General features: G+C 49.5%; 1 protein-coding gene across 4 annotated transcripts; it reads left to right on the top strand.

Moving 5' to 3' along the window:
- Nucleotides 1–205: 205 nt before the first annotated feature.
- Nucleotides 206–11,473, top strand: rxrgb (retinoid X receptor, gamma b). 4 transcript variants are annotated; one of them, XM_055508300.1, is made up of 11 exons: nt 4,988–5,176; nt 5,858–6,093; nt 7,179–7,247; nt 8,339–8,483; nt 8,618–8,803; nt 8,884–9,044; nt 9,381–9,510; nt 9,796–9,928; nt 10,022–10,113; nt 10,323–10,428; nt 10,954–11,473. In XM_055508300.1, exons 1-11 carry the CDS (start codon nt 5,038–5,040, stop codon nt 11,099–11,101), a joined length of 1,545 nt encoding a protein of 514 aa, XP_055364275.1. In that variant the 5' UTR covers nt 4,988–5,037; the 3' UTR covers nt 11,102–11,473. The 4 variants fall into 4 exon arrangements, with proteins under 4 accessions (XP_029003665.1, XP_055364275.1, XP_055364276.1 ...); XM_055508301.1 differs by having other exon boundaries at nt 5,155–5,176; nt 8,618–8,797; XM_029147832.3 differs by lacking the exons at nt 4,988–5,176; nt 7,179–7,247 and adding an exon at nt 206–361 and having other exon boundaries at nt 8,618–8,797.
- The last annotated feature ends 118 nt before the right edge of the window (nt 11,474–11,591 follow it).

An 11,591-nucleotide genomic window follows, 5' to 3' on the forward strand; every position in this document is an offset into this window, starting at 1 on the left:
CTGGTCAGGCAGCAAACAGTTCCTGTTGGATTGATCTCCCGGGACGGATAATCTGGGTAATCCTATAACCAGCACCAGTGAGCTCCGCCTCCTTCGCTCTCTATTGACGCCCCCCCCCCCCCCCCCCCCACCCCCTCTCCATGACAGCCCTACCCTTCCTCTTCTGTGATGAAAACTAGTCGGTGTTGGGAGTATCCACTTCATTTTGTAGCTTGTCACAGCGCCAACACTTGAGTCTGACTGCTGGTTCCGAGGGATTGGCCTCCTGCCAGGCCTACGCTTGAACCCAGTGCCATGTGGCACACGATGGCTTCACCTGCGACTGGGGGGAGCCCAGTGAGGGACATGGGCTATGGCCACTGTGAGTACTTTGCTTCTGTTTTGAGCGTGTGCGTGTGCTGAGGATACCCAGATTAGAAGTGAAGCTCGGGCCCTAGAAGATGCTCAAACTGTAATTCCTCTAATCTCTGCGCACTCTTGGAACAAGTGATTTTGAATTTCCTCCCCTGGTGGGAGGAAGCTGTGGTTTCTCACATGGACCGTGTGAGCGGTGTTTCTGTGTATCACGTATGGATTCAGGACCTTGGCTCCGGTAGCTCAGTTGCAGCTTTTTCAGTCGCTGGGTCATTTCAATCACTTTTGACGGGTACAGGGCTTTGCCACAGTCAAGAGCGACTCCGCCGAGGTCTCTGATGTGCTCCGCGGGGGGTCTGCTCAACTTTAAAGGTGCTCCCGCTCTCCTCACCTCATCCTGCGCTGTGTGTTTATCTCTCAGCCCCCGCGTCCCTCCATCAGCGCCTTTGGTTCTGTTAGGCAGTGTTAGTATGACACACGGCCGTGCATGTGTAGAGACGATTCTTATACATATGTATATAGTGCATGTTTTCCATGGATCTCTGTGTGATGCAGCTGGTTGGAGCAGTGCTGTGGACTGTGCACCCTCATCCTGTACTCACCTGACTCATACGTTTGTCCGGTCAAACAGCGCGTCCACGGGTCAGGTTGGCCCGTTCACACTCGCTGGGTCACGTCATGAAATGTGTGTGTCCATCCAACCAACAGCTGATATCTGAGCTCATTCATTTGGTGGTTTGTCAGACTGAAATGCATCAACTACAGTGAACTCTATCGGTGGGAACTGTGGTTTATTCATTCTGTAGTTTGCAGTATATTACATGTGTGTGGAGGGTAATTGCTAGTGCTTGTGACAGTTTGGGACTATTTGTATGATGCCAACATCATCGGATGCCTCGGTTTGCACTGGGCCGTTCACTCCACCTGTTTGTTTCTTCCCCAGAACCGCTTCGTCAGCCCGCTCACATTTGACTTAGTTCTTGTTGTTGAACCTCTTTATCACTTGCAAAACAATCTTTATCTCCCGCCCCCTCGTCTCGGCCGGGCCTCCTCATTGATTCTGTGTAAAACAGTCCCACTGGCAGGTTTGTGGTCAGTTCTGTACGTTCATTAGGTGAACACGCATTGTTTGTTTGGAGCAGTTGTACAGGGAAACGTCGGGCAGGGCTGATTAAATGAAAGGAAGCACAGTTCACTTCTCTCCAGAAGAGTGTGGGTTCACTGCAGGGCAGAGGTTTGGGTCAGGGAAGTTCACACGTTGACATCCGTCTGGTTTCATGACAGGCATCTCTCTGTGTCCCCTTAAGTTTCAACCGGAGAAGAATCATGCAGCTGTTCCTGTGTGTGTCCTTAAAGCAACTCTGGAGTTTGCTGTTTATGTAACTATAGAGAATATTTTCATTTCCTCCCACCAATCCCAGATTTTATCTCCTACAGTAAATCACAGCTGTGCAAAAACAAAAAAAACAGGGCTTTTCCCGATTGATGATCTAATGTTGTCAGCCAGGCGGAGAGATTAGACGTCTGTGGTTGTAGGATCAGTTCAGCATTTGGGAGCGGAGCGGCGCTGACGCTGGACAGCGTCCTCCCCCATCGTGCGTCCGTGCGTCCCTCCGCCTCTCGTCTGGCTCCATCCATCGCGCTGTTCTCTCGTCTTTGGCCTCCCACCTTCTTGACAGCTGGCCTGCTGAGCTGCACAGACTTACTCGGGCATAAGAGGATTTGCTGACACAATTGATCAGGCATCAACCTCATTTAGCGAAGAAATGAATGCTTAAGGGGTGGCGATTGTGTGATCGGCTGCCAGTGTGTGTGTGTGTTTCTTTACTTTTAGTGTGAGCGAGCGTGAGTGTCAGTCAAGGGTTTGTGGCCAACGCCAGCGAGCTGCATTGGCAGTGAGTAGATTCCTTAATTACATGTCCACTGTATCTAATGAGCTCTGCAGGACGTCCCTCTGATTACTTTGGGACGTGTTCTTCCCTCTGTCACTTGGTCACAGCGCTCCAGGCCACGGATATGAGCGGGTGACGTCACAGCCACGCGTACGGAGGCTGGTCTCATGTACATCGAGGCTCGTGTTACTGTACTGTTCAGGAGCTGACGTGCTCCCCCGCCCCTGCCACTTATCCCCCACCGCCCCCCATCCCCCACTCCACACGCCCAGTGTCGCTCTGCTCTCCAGACAAGAGATATTATTAGTTAGTGGGCCATGTGCTTATTGAATTACCACACAGCGATGTGCCCCATGCAGCCAATAGCCAGTAATTAACAGCCAGAGATTTGGAGGGTTCGTGATGTTTCTTTAAACCTGTTGATCATCAGATTACTGCGCTACATTAGCGTCTATACATGTGACTCATATTTGCCACAGATGGTTTGAATCAAACAGACCCTGCAGAAATTATTTAGTGGTGGTTCAGCAGATGTGTGGTTGGTACATAGGACACTGGAAGAAGCTAAAGCTTTATTTGTGGATACTTGTTTACATTGTGATAAGCGGTGTCTTGTTTTAAAAGCAGCCATTTGTGATGTGAACAGACTAGTTACAGTGATTTTACAGTTTTTATAAATACCTCATTGCAAAGGTGCAAATTGGACTAAATGCATGAAATCTGTTTAGATCATTCAAATTTTAATTCATTTGTGTGTCAGCAACAGGCTGAAAACCACAGAAGAACCACGAGAGCAGTTTTGCAGCAGTCGGACTAATTGATGAATCAGTGGCCACGAGCACATTTGGATCATGCTGTCCTCGGTCAAGGGACAGCGGTTAGTCATTGGTGGGACATTGGAGGCTCTGCGTCCCCTCAGCGCAGTCGATTCTAGGAATGATCAGTGTCACCTGTGTGCTGCTGCAGATAGGGACGCTTTTGAACTTGGTTCAGGAGTTTGGCAACAGGCGACCTTTGATTTGCGACGCCAGTGGTCAAAGGTGCCCTTCACTGCTCTGCCTGTGTTTGTTTGCTGTCAGGCAGATGCTTGCGTCGCTGCAGCACGCTGTAGGTCAGGGTGGTTTCTGGGATGTCTACGAGCCCTCCACACGTACATGCAGCATGTGGGTGTGTGATAGGTCTTCAGGAGAGTCAGGGGACACGGAGCACCCGGTTGAGGCGGGTCATTCAAGGATAGGCTCCGTGCGCCGCTGTGGGTTGATCCATACTTCCTCTGTTGAGCATGTTGGCTCGCTTCCATGCACACATGCGCACACACACACACACACACACACACACACACACACACACACACACACACACACACACACACACACACACACACACACACACACGCACGCGCACACACACACACACATACACACGCACACGCGCGCACACACACACACACACACACACACACACACACACACACACACACACACACACACACACACACACACACACACACACACACACACGAGAGTCTTCACAATGCATTCTCACCTCACCAGCTGTTCTCTTTTCGTTCGGCATTTCATCAGCTGACAGTCTGAGGGTTTACTATTTACTGCAGCTATGAAGACCCTCCGCTCTAGAGACAAAGCTGGGATCATTCACGCTGTGTTTTAGACACCGTTACAAAACTGACCCTACTCATGAATTAGTTCATGGTAAATATTTGCATTTTCAAAGGATTATACGAGTGGTATCTAGTTATGTCATTGTCAGTTTAAATTTTCTTCATTTTATTCTCAGACTGAAGAACAATCTCTTCATAAATTCTGCAAAGAATCTTAGATCGTGTGTGGTTTAAATTCCTTATGACAAACTTATCAGAGATTCATTCAATCATCAGTGATTTCTTCATGCAGTACTTCTACTCTTAAGCAAAAGGTCAGACATGTTAAACTACACACTAATAAATGAACCCTCTTATTATTTTTAGTGACAGTGACATGGAATAAAGAGACATTTTTGGTAACTTAATGGCCTTTTATATTAAATCATCCACCAGGTAATGATCTGGTATGAAATATGAATTAAATTCTGCTCTGACGTTAGTGAAGCCTTCTAACAACTAGACACTCGAGAGAGACTTGTGGGTCTGGAGAGCTTGTTGGCCAGAGAGCTGGTCGCCCCCGCAGCGTGTCTGGCATAGAATAGATCTAGAATAGAAGGGAATTTGTCTCGCACATGAAGAGAAGGGTCAGCGTCCAAAATCAGACACAGCACACGCTGTACAGGACTCATCCGTTACATAAGCCAGTGGACGGGATGGAGGTGGGAAACCCCCTTCACCAGCGCGCGTGACGATCCGTCGCATTACAGCCCATAATGTACAGTTTACAGAGCCGTTCCGCTCGGCGCCGCAGGAGGCCGGGAGGCCCCGGCGCATGTTTGCCTGGCGGCGATCGCTCACGGAGGGCCGGGAACGCGGGCCGGTTAGGAAGGGGGTGGAGGCCTCCGTCCCAGCGCTAAACAGGAAGTTGCACAACATCTGCTCCTTGGCGTACGGACGGGGAGTGAATGGCCAGCTGTGCGTTGACTCCGCGTCTACATACAGAAACGCGCCCAGCGGAGACGCATCGGGGCGTCGTTCAGCAAAGCGGAGCCCCAAAGCCGAAGTTATTTGCAGGCGGACCTGACGAGCATAAATAGTGCGTAGTGTTTGTGAACATGAGGACTTTCCCAGAACCAGGCAAACAAGAACATATCTGTGTACACAGGAGCCTGCAGCTACTGCCGTTCAATGAAATATTATTCACACTGTGTCCGCATTTACTTGGAGACCCGAGGAACAAGGCCAGAGAGAGAGAGAGAGAGAAGTCTTTCAGCTAATGCTAAGTTGGTGATGGATAGAGGAGCAGCTGTGACATCTGTAATGTACAGTAAGTCACGGGTCGGCATGCGGCGCAGAAAAAAGCGGGTGAGTGAAAACAGTTGTTTCTAGACTCCCTGGGGCCAAATAAAAACACACCAGTGCTTTTCATTGCAAATGAGGGCATCAGTGTCACTGGCCACATTCAAACAGATGCACACGCAAGCCATAATGTGACACTGCGTGTGTGTGGCTCTATGTACAGCGTACGTGTGTGCAGAGGCGGAGGGAGGGTTTCTCAGTCCAGATGTGCAGGCGTTGCTAGCTGCGTGGGTCAGAGCCAGCTGTGACGCCCTGGGACACTTTGTTGGTCCCCGCGTGCACCGACGCGCTCGTGTTTCTCGTAACTTGCCTCCACGCTGAGTTCATGTCTTCGCATCTGTAGCACATGCGTTAAATCGCAAACCGCGCCCTGCTGCCGATTTGACGGACAGCTCTCCTAAGTGGGTCACGTATGTAAATGCCAGCCTGTCCGCTCACATCAGCGGATGCAAAGTGAAGCCGGCGCCCTGTGACCAGTTCTGTCCAAACATACCGATTCAACCTTGAATGCGTCAAGACACAGTCTGCTGGAAGATACTGCATCCTCAAGCTGTCCGTGCCAATATAACCCTGAATATTATGAATCTGCCAAAAAAGCCAGGATATGTTGCACTGACTGCCTCTCTAACACACTGTTTCTATCCCCCAGACTCTGCAGGCCCAATGAGCACAGCCCACAGCCACCCGCCCCCCATGGGGGGCATGGTAGGTCACCCGTCAGTCATCAGCACCTCAAGGCCCCTGCCGTCCCCCATGTCGACCTTGGGCTCCCCGATGAACGGCCTGGCCTCACCCTACCCCGTCATTACGTCATCCATGGGCTCGCCGTCCGTGTCGCTGCCGTCCACGCCCAACATGAACTTTGGACCACTCAGCAGTCCACAGGTGGGAGCATGAGTGGGCGTCCTGGTGCTCATTTGGGCCTAAATGAAGTAAAACCTAAACTAAAACAACTATGGTCCCTTTATGATATTTATCTGAGTCCAGATGTACGACTGTAATGTGTGCCCTCTGGACACCACTGCATTCTGATGCAGAGTGCATATTCCTACTACTTTTAGCAAAGCCTGTCTTAAAACTATCATCTGCTTAGCTTAGTCATGTGCCGTTTGTTCTTCAAGTCTCTTTGGCTGACATTCCTGGGTTTCTTCTTCCTCTCATGACCTCCCACTGACCTTCACACCTCGGGTCAAGACACTTGTTGACTTTTATTGGCTAATGTCACTTCTAATGTCTCTGCTTGCCAGTGCATGTTTATAGTTCAAGTGGTTATAACATGAGGATTATTTATAATTAGGTCCTCTGTTTAACGAGGCTCGGCCCATTTACAGTCCAGCACCGAGCTCAACCAGGAGTGCCTTTATTTAAATGCTTCATTGACTGAACTCACTTTTGCAAGGCTCAGTGCTTCGATGATTAACGCTGATACACCGACACATGTACACAAAGGCCGGTTCTGTAGGGCTCTGCATGCTATAACACACGCTGCTTCAGTGACAATATGGACCGGTCCCTTTAGGGACAGACAGGGTTCATACAGTTGTCTAGTGTTTACACAACAACCTGTGACCAGACCACCATTGATCACTGGGTGATGTAACGTTTTATACCATTTTCATGGGTGAACTGCGTTCATCGGCGGCGCTGAGCTGAAAGCCCTGAGCACAAGCAAAGTCAATATTGAATGTACATTTGTTTGTTTATTAATCATCTTCTTCGCTTTGACCCCTTTAAAATTCTAGACACTATTTTCTGAGAATATTTAAATTTTCTTTCAGGTCTGTGCTTATTATTTTTTATCTTTAGTAAACAGTTATTTATCATATTTGCTATTTGTTAATCACTTTGGAAAAAATATTAAAATAACCATTATACATATACTGTATATGCTGCAATTTCCTCTAGACAACATTATATTAGTGTGACTATTAAATCATTGTGATTGATGATAGTGATGAATCTGGTTGTAGAACCATCCTTTACGCCGTGAATCTCAGGCCAGAGAAGTGCAGACACACGTGTGGCTTGTTAAAAGCCCTGTAAGTAAACCTTACATGTTTGATGCGATAGGTTTTTAATGCCATGTGTTTTATCAAGAATGTATGATCCATCAATAATCCATTCATAGTGCTCCCAGCCACCTCCCACAGCAGCCCGAATGATACACGCGTAAAAGGAACTAATTAAAAACACTGCAATTAGACACAGCTGCTCTCGACCGACTCGCATGCAGTGTCCTGAAACCTTGTTTAGACGGGATGCGTTTGCGCCATGCGCTTTCCAAGCTGAAGGACAGAAAGCGAGCCTCGATCTATATGTTCTGTATACGCTCCTCCGAGTCGTAGGTTCAGTTTGCCGTTGGAGGATCAGCAGAGGAGAGTGCACATCGTGAATAAGTGATAGTAAGAGCCTGAGGTGGCTGTGGGTGGGATGTCTACAGCAGGATGTGCTGCGTTAAGTTATAACGCAGGTTATATGTAGGTCATTGTTGTTGTTTTCTGATTGATCAGCAAATACGCAACTAAACATAAATTCATAACAGAACTGTCAAGGTCAAAGGGCATGAAGATAAAAATGAGACTGGGCTTGTTCCTTGGTTTGCTTTAGTTGAAAGACGGTGGGTTGTCTGCACCTTTTTAATGTGTATGACTCTATATTATTATAAGAATCATCAAAAATCTAGTTAAAGTCTAGTAAAATGGTAAAGTCATTATCAGTACAACGTAATAAAACTGATCCTAATATAATAGCCTCCCTTGTCAGGATTCTGAGCACGAGCGCCCCCTGCGGTCCGCGGTCGGTACTGCGCCTGCACACGTGACTCCTCACACACGCCTCCCGCTGTCAGCAACCGTCAAAAAGCCTGTATGACAAGAGAAGCCCGAGCTCCTCCCTTTGTCTGCCCTGAGACGCTTTCACAATAAAGTGAGTGGGTGTTAAACAAAAAGCACAGCGGAAGACCAAATGTAAAAATAGAGGAAGGGAGAGCGTATCATGAGGCGGCCCAGCAGTTTTCACTTGCACTTCCTTTCAGCTTTCTTGACTGCCTTCTTCCAGCCTCGCTCGGGTCGCTTCGCCTCAGCTTCAACTCTCTGTCTCTGTTCTCCCTTTGTCTTCCTGTTCTCCTCAGATGAACTCTATGAACAGCGTCAGCAGCTCAGAGGACATCAAGCCTCCGCCGGGCCTACAGAACCTGGGGAGCATAAACTACCAGTGCACCAGCCCGGGGGGGATGTCAAAGCACATCTGTGCCATTTGCGGGGACCGATCCTCAGGTAACGTCAGCGGCGAGTTCAGACTCACCCTGAGCACAAGCATCGAACGGCGAAATGTGCGACCGCGCACAGATTCACTCCACGGCTGCTCCCTCGCGGCTGTTAATACATAAATCTGGCGTTTTGTTTTGCAGGGAAGCACTACGGCGTCTACAGCTGCGAGGGATGCAAGGGCTTCTTCAAGAGGACCGTCCGCAAAGACCTCTCCTACACGTGTCGAGACAACAAAGAGTGCCTGATCGACAAGCGCCAGCGGAACCGCTGCCAGTACTGCCGCTACCAGAAGTGCCTGGCCATGGGCATGAAGCGAGAAGGTGTGTGTGAGTAAAGCACGTTCAGCACACGTCCAGAGCACAGCTCGGAGCGGGCGCCGCCTGACGTGCCTCTGGCGTGTGCGCAGCGGTGCAGGAGGAGCGGCAGCGCGGCAAGGAGCGCGGCGAGAACGAGGTGGAGTCCACCAGCGGCTGCAGCGAGGAGATGCCCGTGGACAAGATCCTGGACGCCGAGCTGGCCGTGGAGCCCAAGACGGAGACGCGCGGCGACGGCAGCCCCGGGAACTCGGTACGAGCTCAGCGTTAACGCCTGCGGGCGCGAGTGGGAGCGCGGGCGCGAGTGGCGGCGACTGCTGGGACTCCTTAAGCCACGGGAGGTCAGTGACAGCCGTGCGGTGTCTCTGCCTGGCGAGCTCAGTGCGGCGGGGGCCGCGGGGGCCGCGGGGGCCGCGGGGGCCGCGGGAGCCGCGGGGGCCGCGGGGGCCGCGGGGGCCGCGGCCGCGTCTCCGGAGGAAACCGCTGGTTTCACGCAGCGCCTAGAAGTAGCCGCTGCGCCTGCTGGCGAGCTGCTGACGGACAGGTTCACGCGCCGGCGCTCACGGTCCGGCTTCTCGTTTGTCCTCAGACCAACGACCCCGTCACCAACATCTGCCAGGCAGCGGACAAGCAGCTCTTCACCCTGGTGGAGTGGGCCAAACGCATCCCGCACTTCTCCGAGCTGCCCCTCGACGACCAGGTCATCCTCCTCCGAGCAGGTAGACGAAGCCCCCCCCCCCCCAGTGAACAGGTGTCAGGACGGTTATTCCTTCCCTGAAGTCTGTGTGAGTCGTGTACAGTAGATGTGGACCACGTTTTTCCCATCCAGTTTAATGGGGCAGTGTAACCAAATATAACTGGGCTGTGATTGGGAACCAGCAGAGCGCAGCACTGACCTCTGCTGGTGAGATGATGAAGCCTAGTGGTTCACAGCAAACCTGAGACGCTGAAGGGAGTCTGGAGTGAGTGGAGAGGTCACCGGCGCTGGTTCTGTGTTGTTCTAGGCTGGAACGAGCTGCTCATCGCCTCGTTCTCGCATCGCTCGGTCACCGTAAAAGACGGCATCCTGCTGGCGACGGGCCTCCACGTCCACAGGAGCAGCGCCCACAGCGCCGGCGTGGGCTCCATCTTTGACCGGTACGTAGCCATGGAAACGGACAGGTACAGTAGCGCTGGCGCTGCCCTCTGACTCTGACTCTGAGTCTTCTGTCGTTCGCTGACGCGCTGCAGAGTTCTGACCGAGTTGGTTTCCAAGATGAAAGACATGCAGATGGACAAGACGGAGCTGGGCTGCCTGCGAGCTATCGTTCTCTTCAATCCAGGTTGGTCCAGCCTCATTTTTACACAGTGCCTCTCAGAGGAGTCTCAATTCTTTTTCTATAATTTATATTTATATTAGTGAGTCTTTATATAATGGGCCTTAAAGGATGTTACTGTGCATGTGGTAAGGAAAGACACGCTAGTATTATTTAATGGATGTTATATAGTGGAATAAATGGGGTTACTGTCATGTCATTTGTGGTCATTTCAGATGCAAAAGGTCTTTCAAACCCATCAGAGGTTGAAGGGCTGAGGGAAAAAGTCTACGCCTCGTTGGAGTCGTACACAAAACACAAATACCCAGATCAGCCCGGCAGGTGGGAAACGCATCACATTACACAATCACAGCAGTGCCAAGCACCTTGAGCTTCTTTATGCTATGACCACTGATAAATAATAACAGCGTGTGTGATAATAATTGATTACACAGAGACAGCTAATATAAATGTGCCTATTAGGCCTGTAGACATTTTGTGAAATGGGAATTGTCGCAACGAGACCTTTACTGGGCCCGACGGATTTGAAGAGCTCTACATTTGTCCTCCTACTGCATGTTGTTTTGCACAACTTCCTGTTTGTGTGACTCACTGCAGTGGAGGCGGTGAGAGCAAAGTTTGCAGTAACCAAAGAAACAGCCAGTACATTTATAGAAAAAACATCAGCCTGAAATAAACTTGAACCTCTTTTTTTGAATTTCACAAGTACAAATAAAGCTGTTATGACTGAACGAGTGCAATTCTCAAGTAAAATCGAGGAAAAGGTCATTTCAAATCATCAAATGAGCTGATGTTCTTCAAATCTGAGCCTTAGTAATAACCACATGTTCCTGTTGCTGCCGGCAGGTTTGCCAAACTCTTGCTCCGACTTCCTGCCCTGCGCTCCATCGGCCTCAAGTGCCTGGAGCATCTGTTCTTCTTCAAGCTGATCGGGGACACGCCTATCGACACCTTCCTAATGGAGATGCTGGAGGCGCCGCATCAGATCACATGACACCTGTCCGACCCGTCCCCTGTATATACTCCTTTATTGTCAGTGAAATGATGATGATGATGATGAAATAAAGACTTGATTCAAATTGTAAAACAACATATTTTGTACCAAGCAAGACATTGTAATTAAAACTATTTTGCAGTTGTGGGCAGGTTGAGATGGAGGATTGAATATACTGTCGAAATGGATTCTAATAGAGCTGTTAACAGATTTCTGTTGTAAATAAATAATTTCTGGACGTGTATCCATTTTAAAGGCAACCCAATGCAATTTGACAAATAATATTTCATTCAAAGTGGAATTGTATAAAGACAGACACCGTCCCTGCATTCTGAAAGCAGAATTCTTACAAAATAAATTTATTTAAAAATGTGTCAGATTATGTTGTTTGTGTCTTCTAATTTTTAAATGTTGTTTATTGTTTCAAATAACGAAAAAAAGCATTTGTACGTACAGCAGAGAAACAAGCTTGACACGAAGCCGCGTGTTG

Source organism: Betta splendens, chromosome 4, assembly GCF_900634795.4.
Source record: "Betta splendens chromosome 4, fBetSpl5.4, whole genome shotgun sequence".
Classification (NCBI taxonomy): domain Eukaryota; kingdom Metazoa; phylum Chordata; class Actinopteri; order Anabantiformes; family Osphronemidae; genus Betta; species Betta splendens.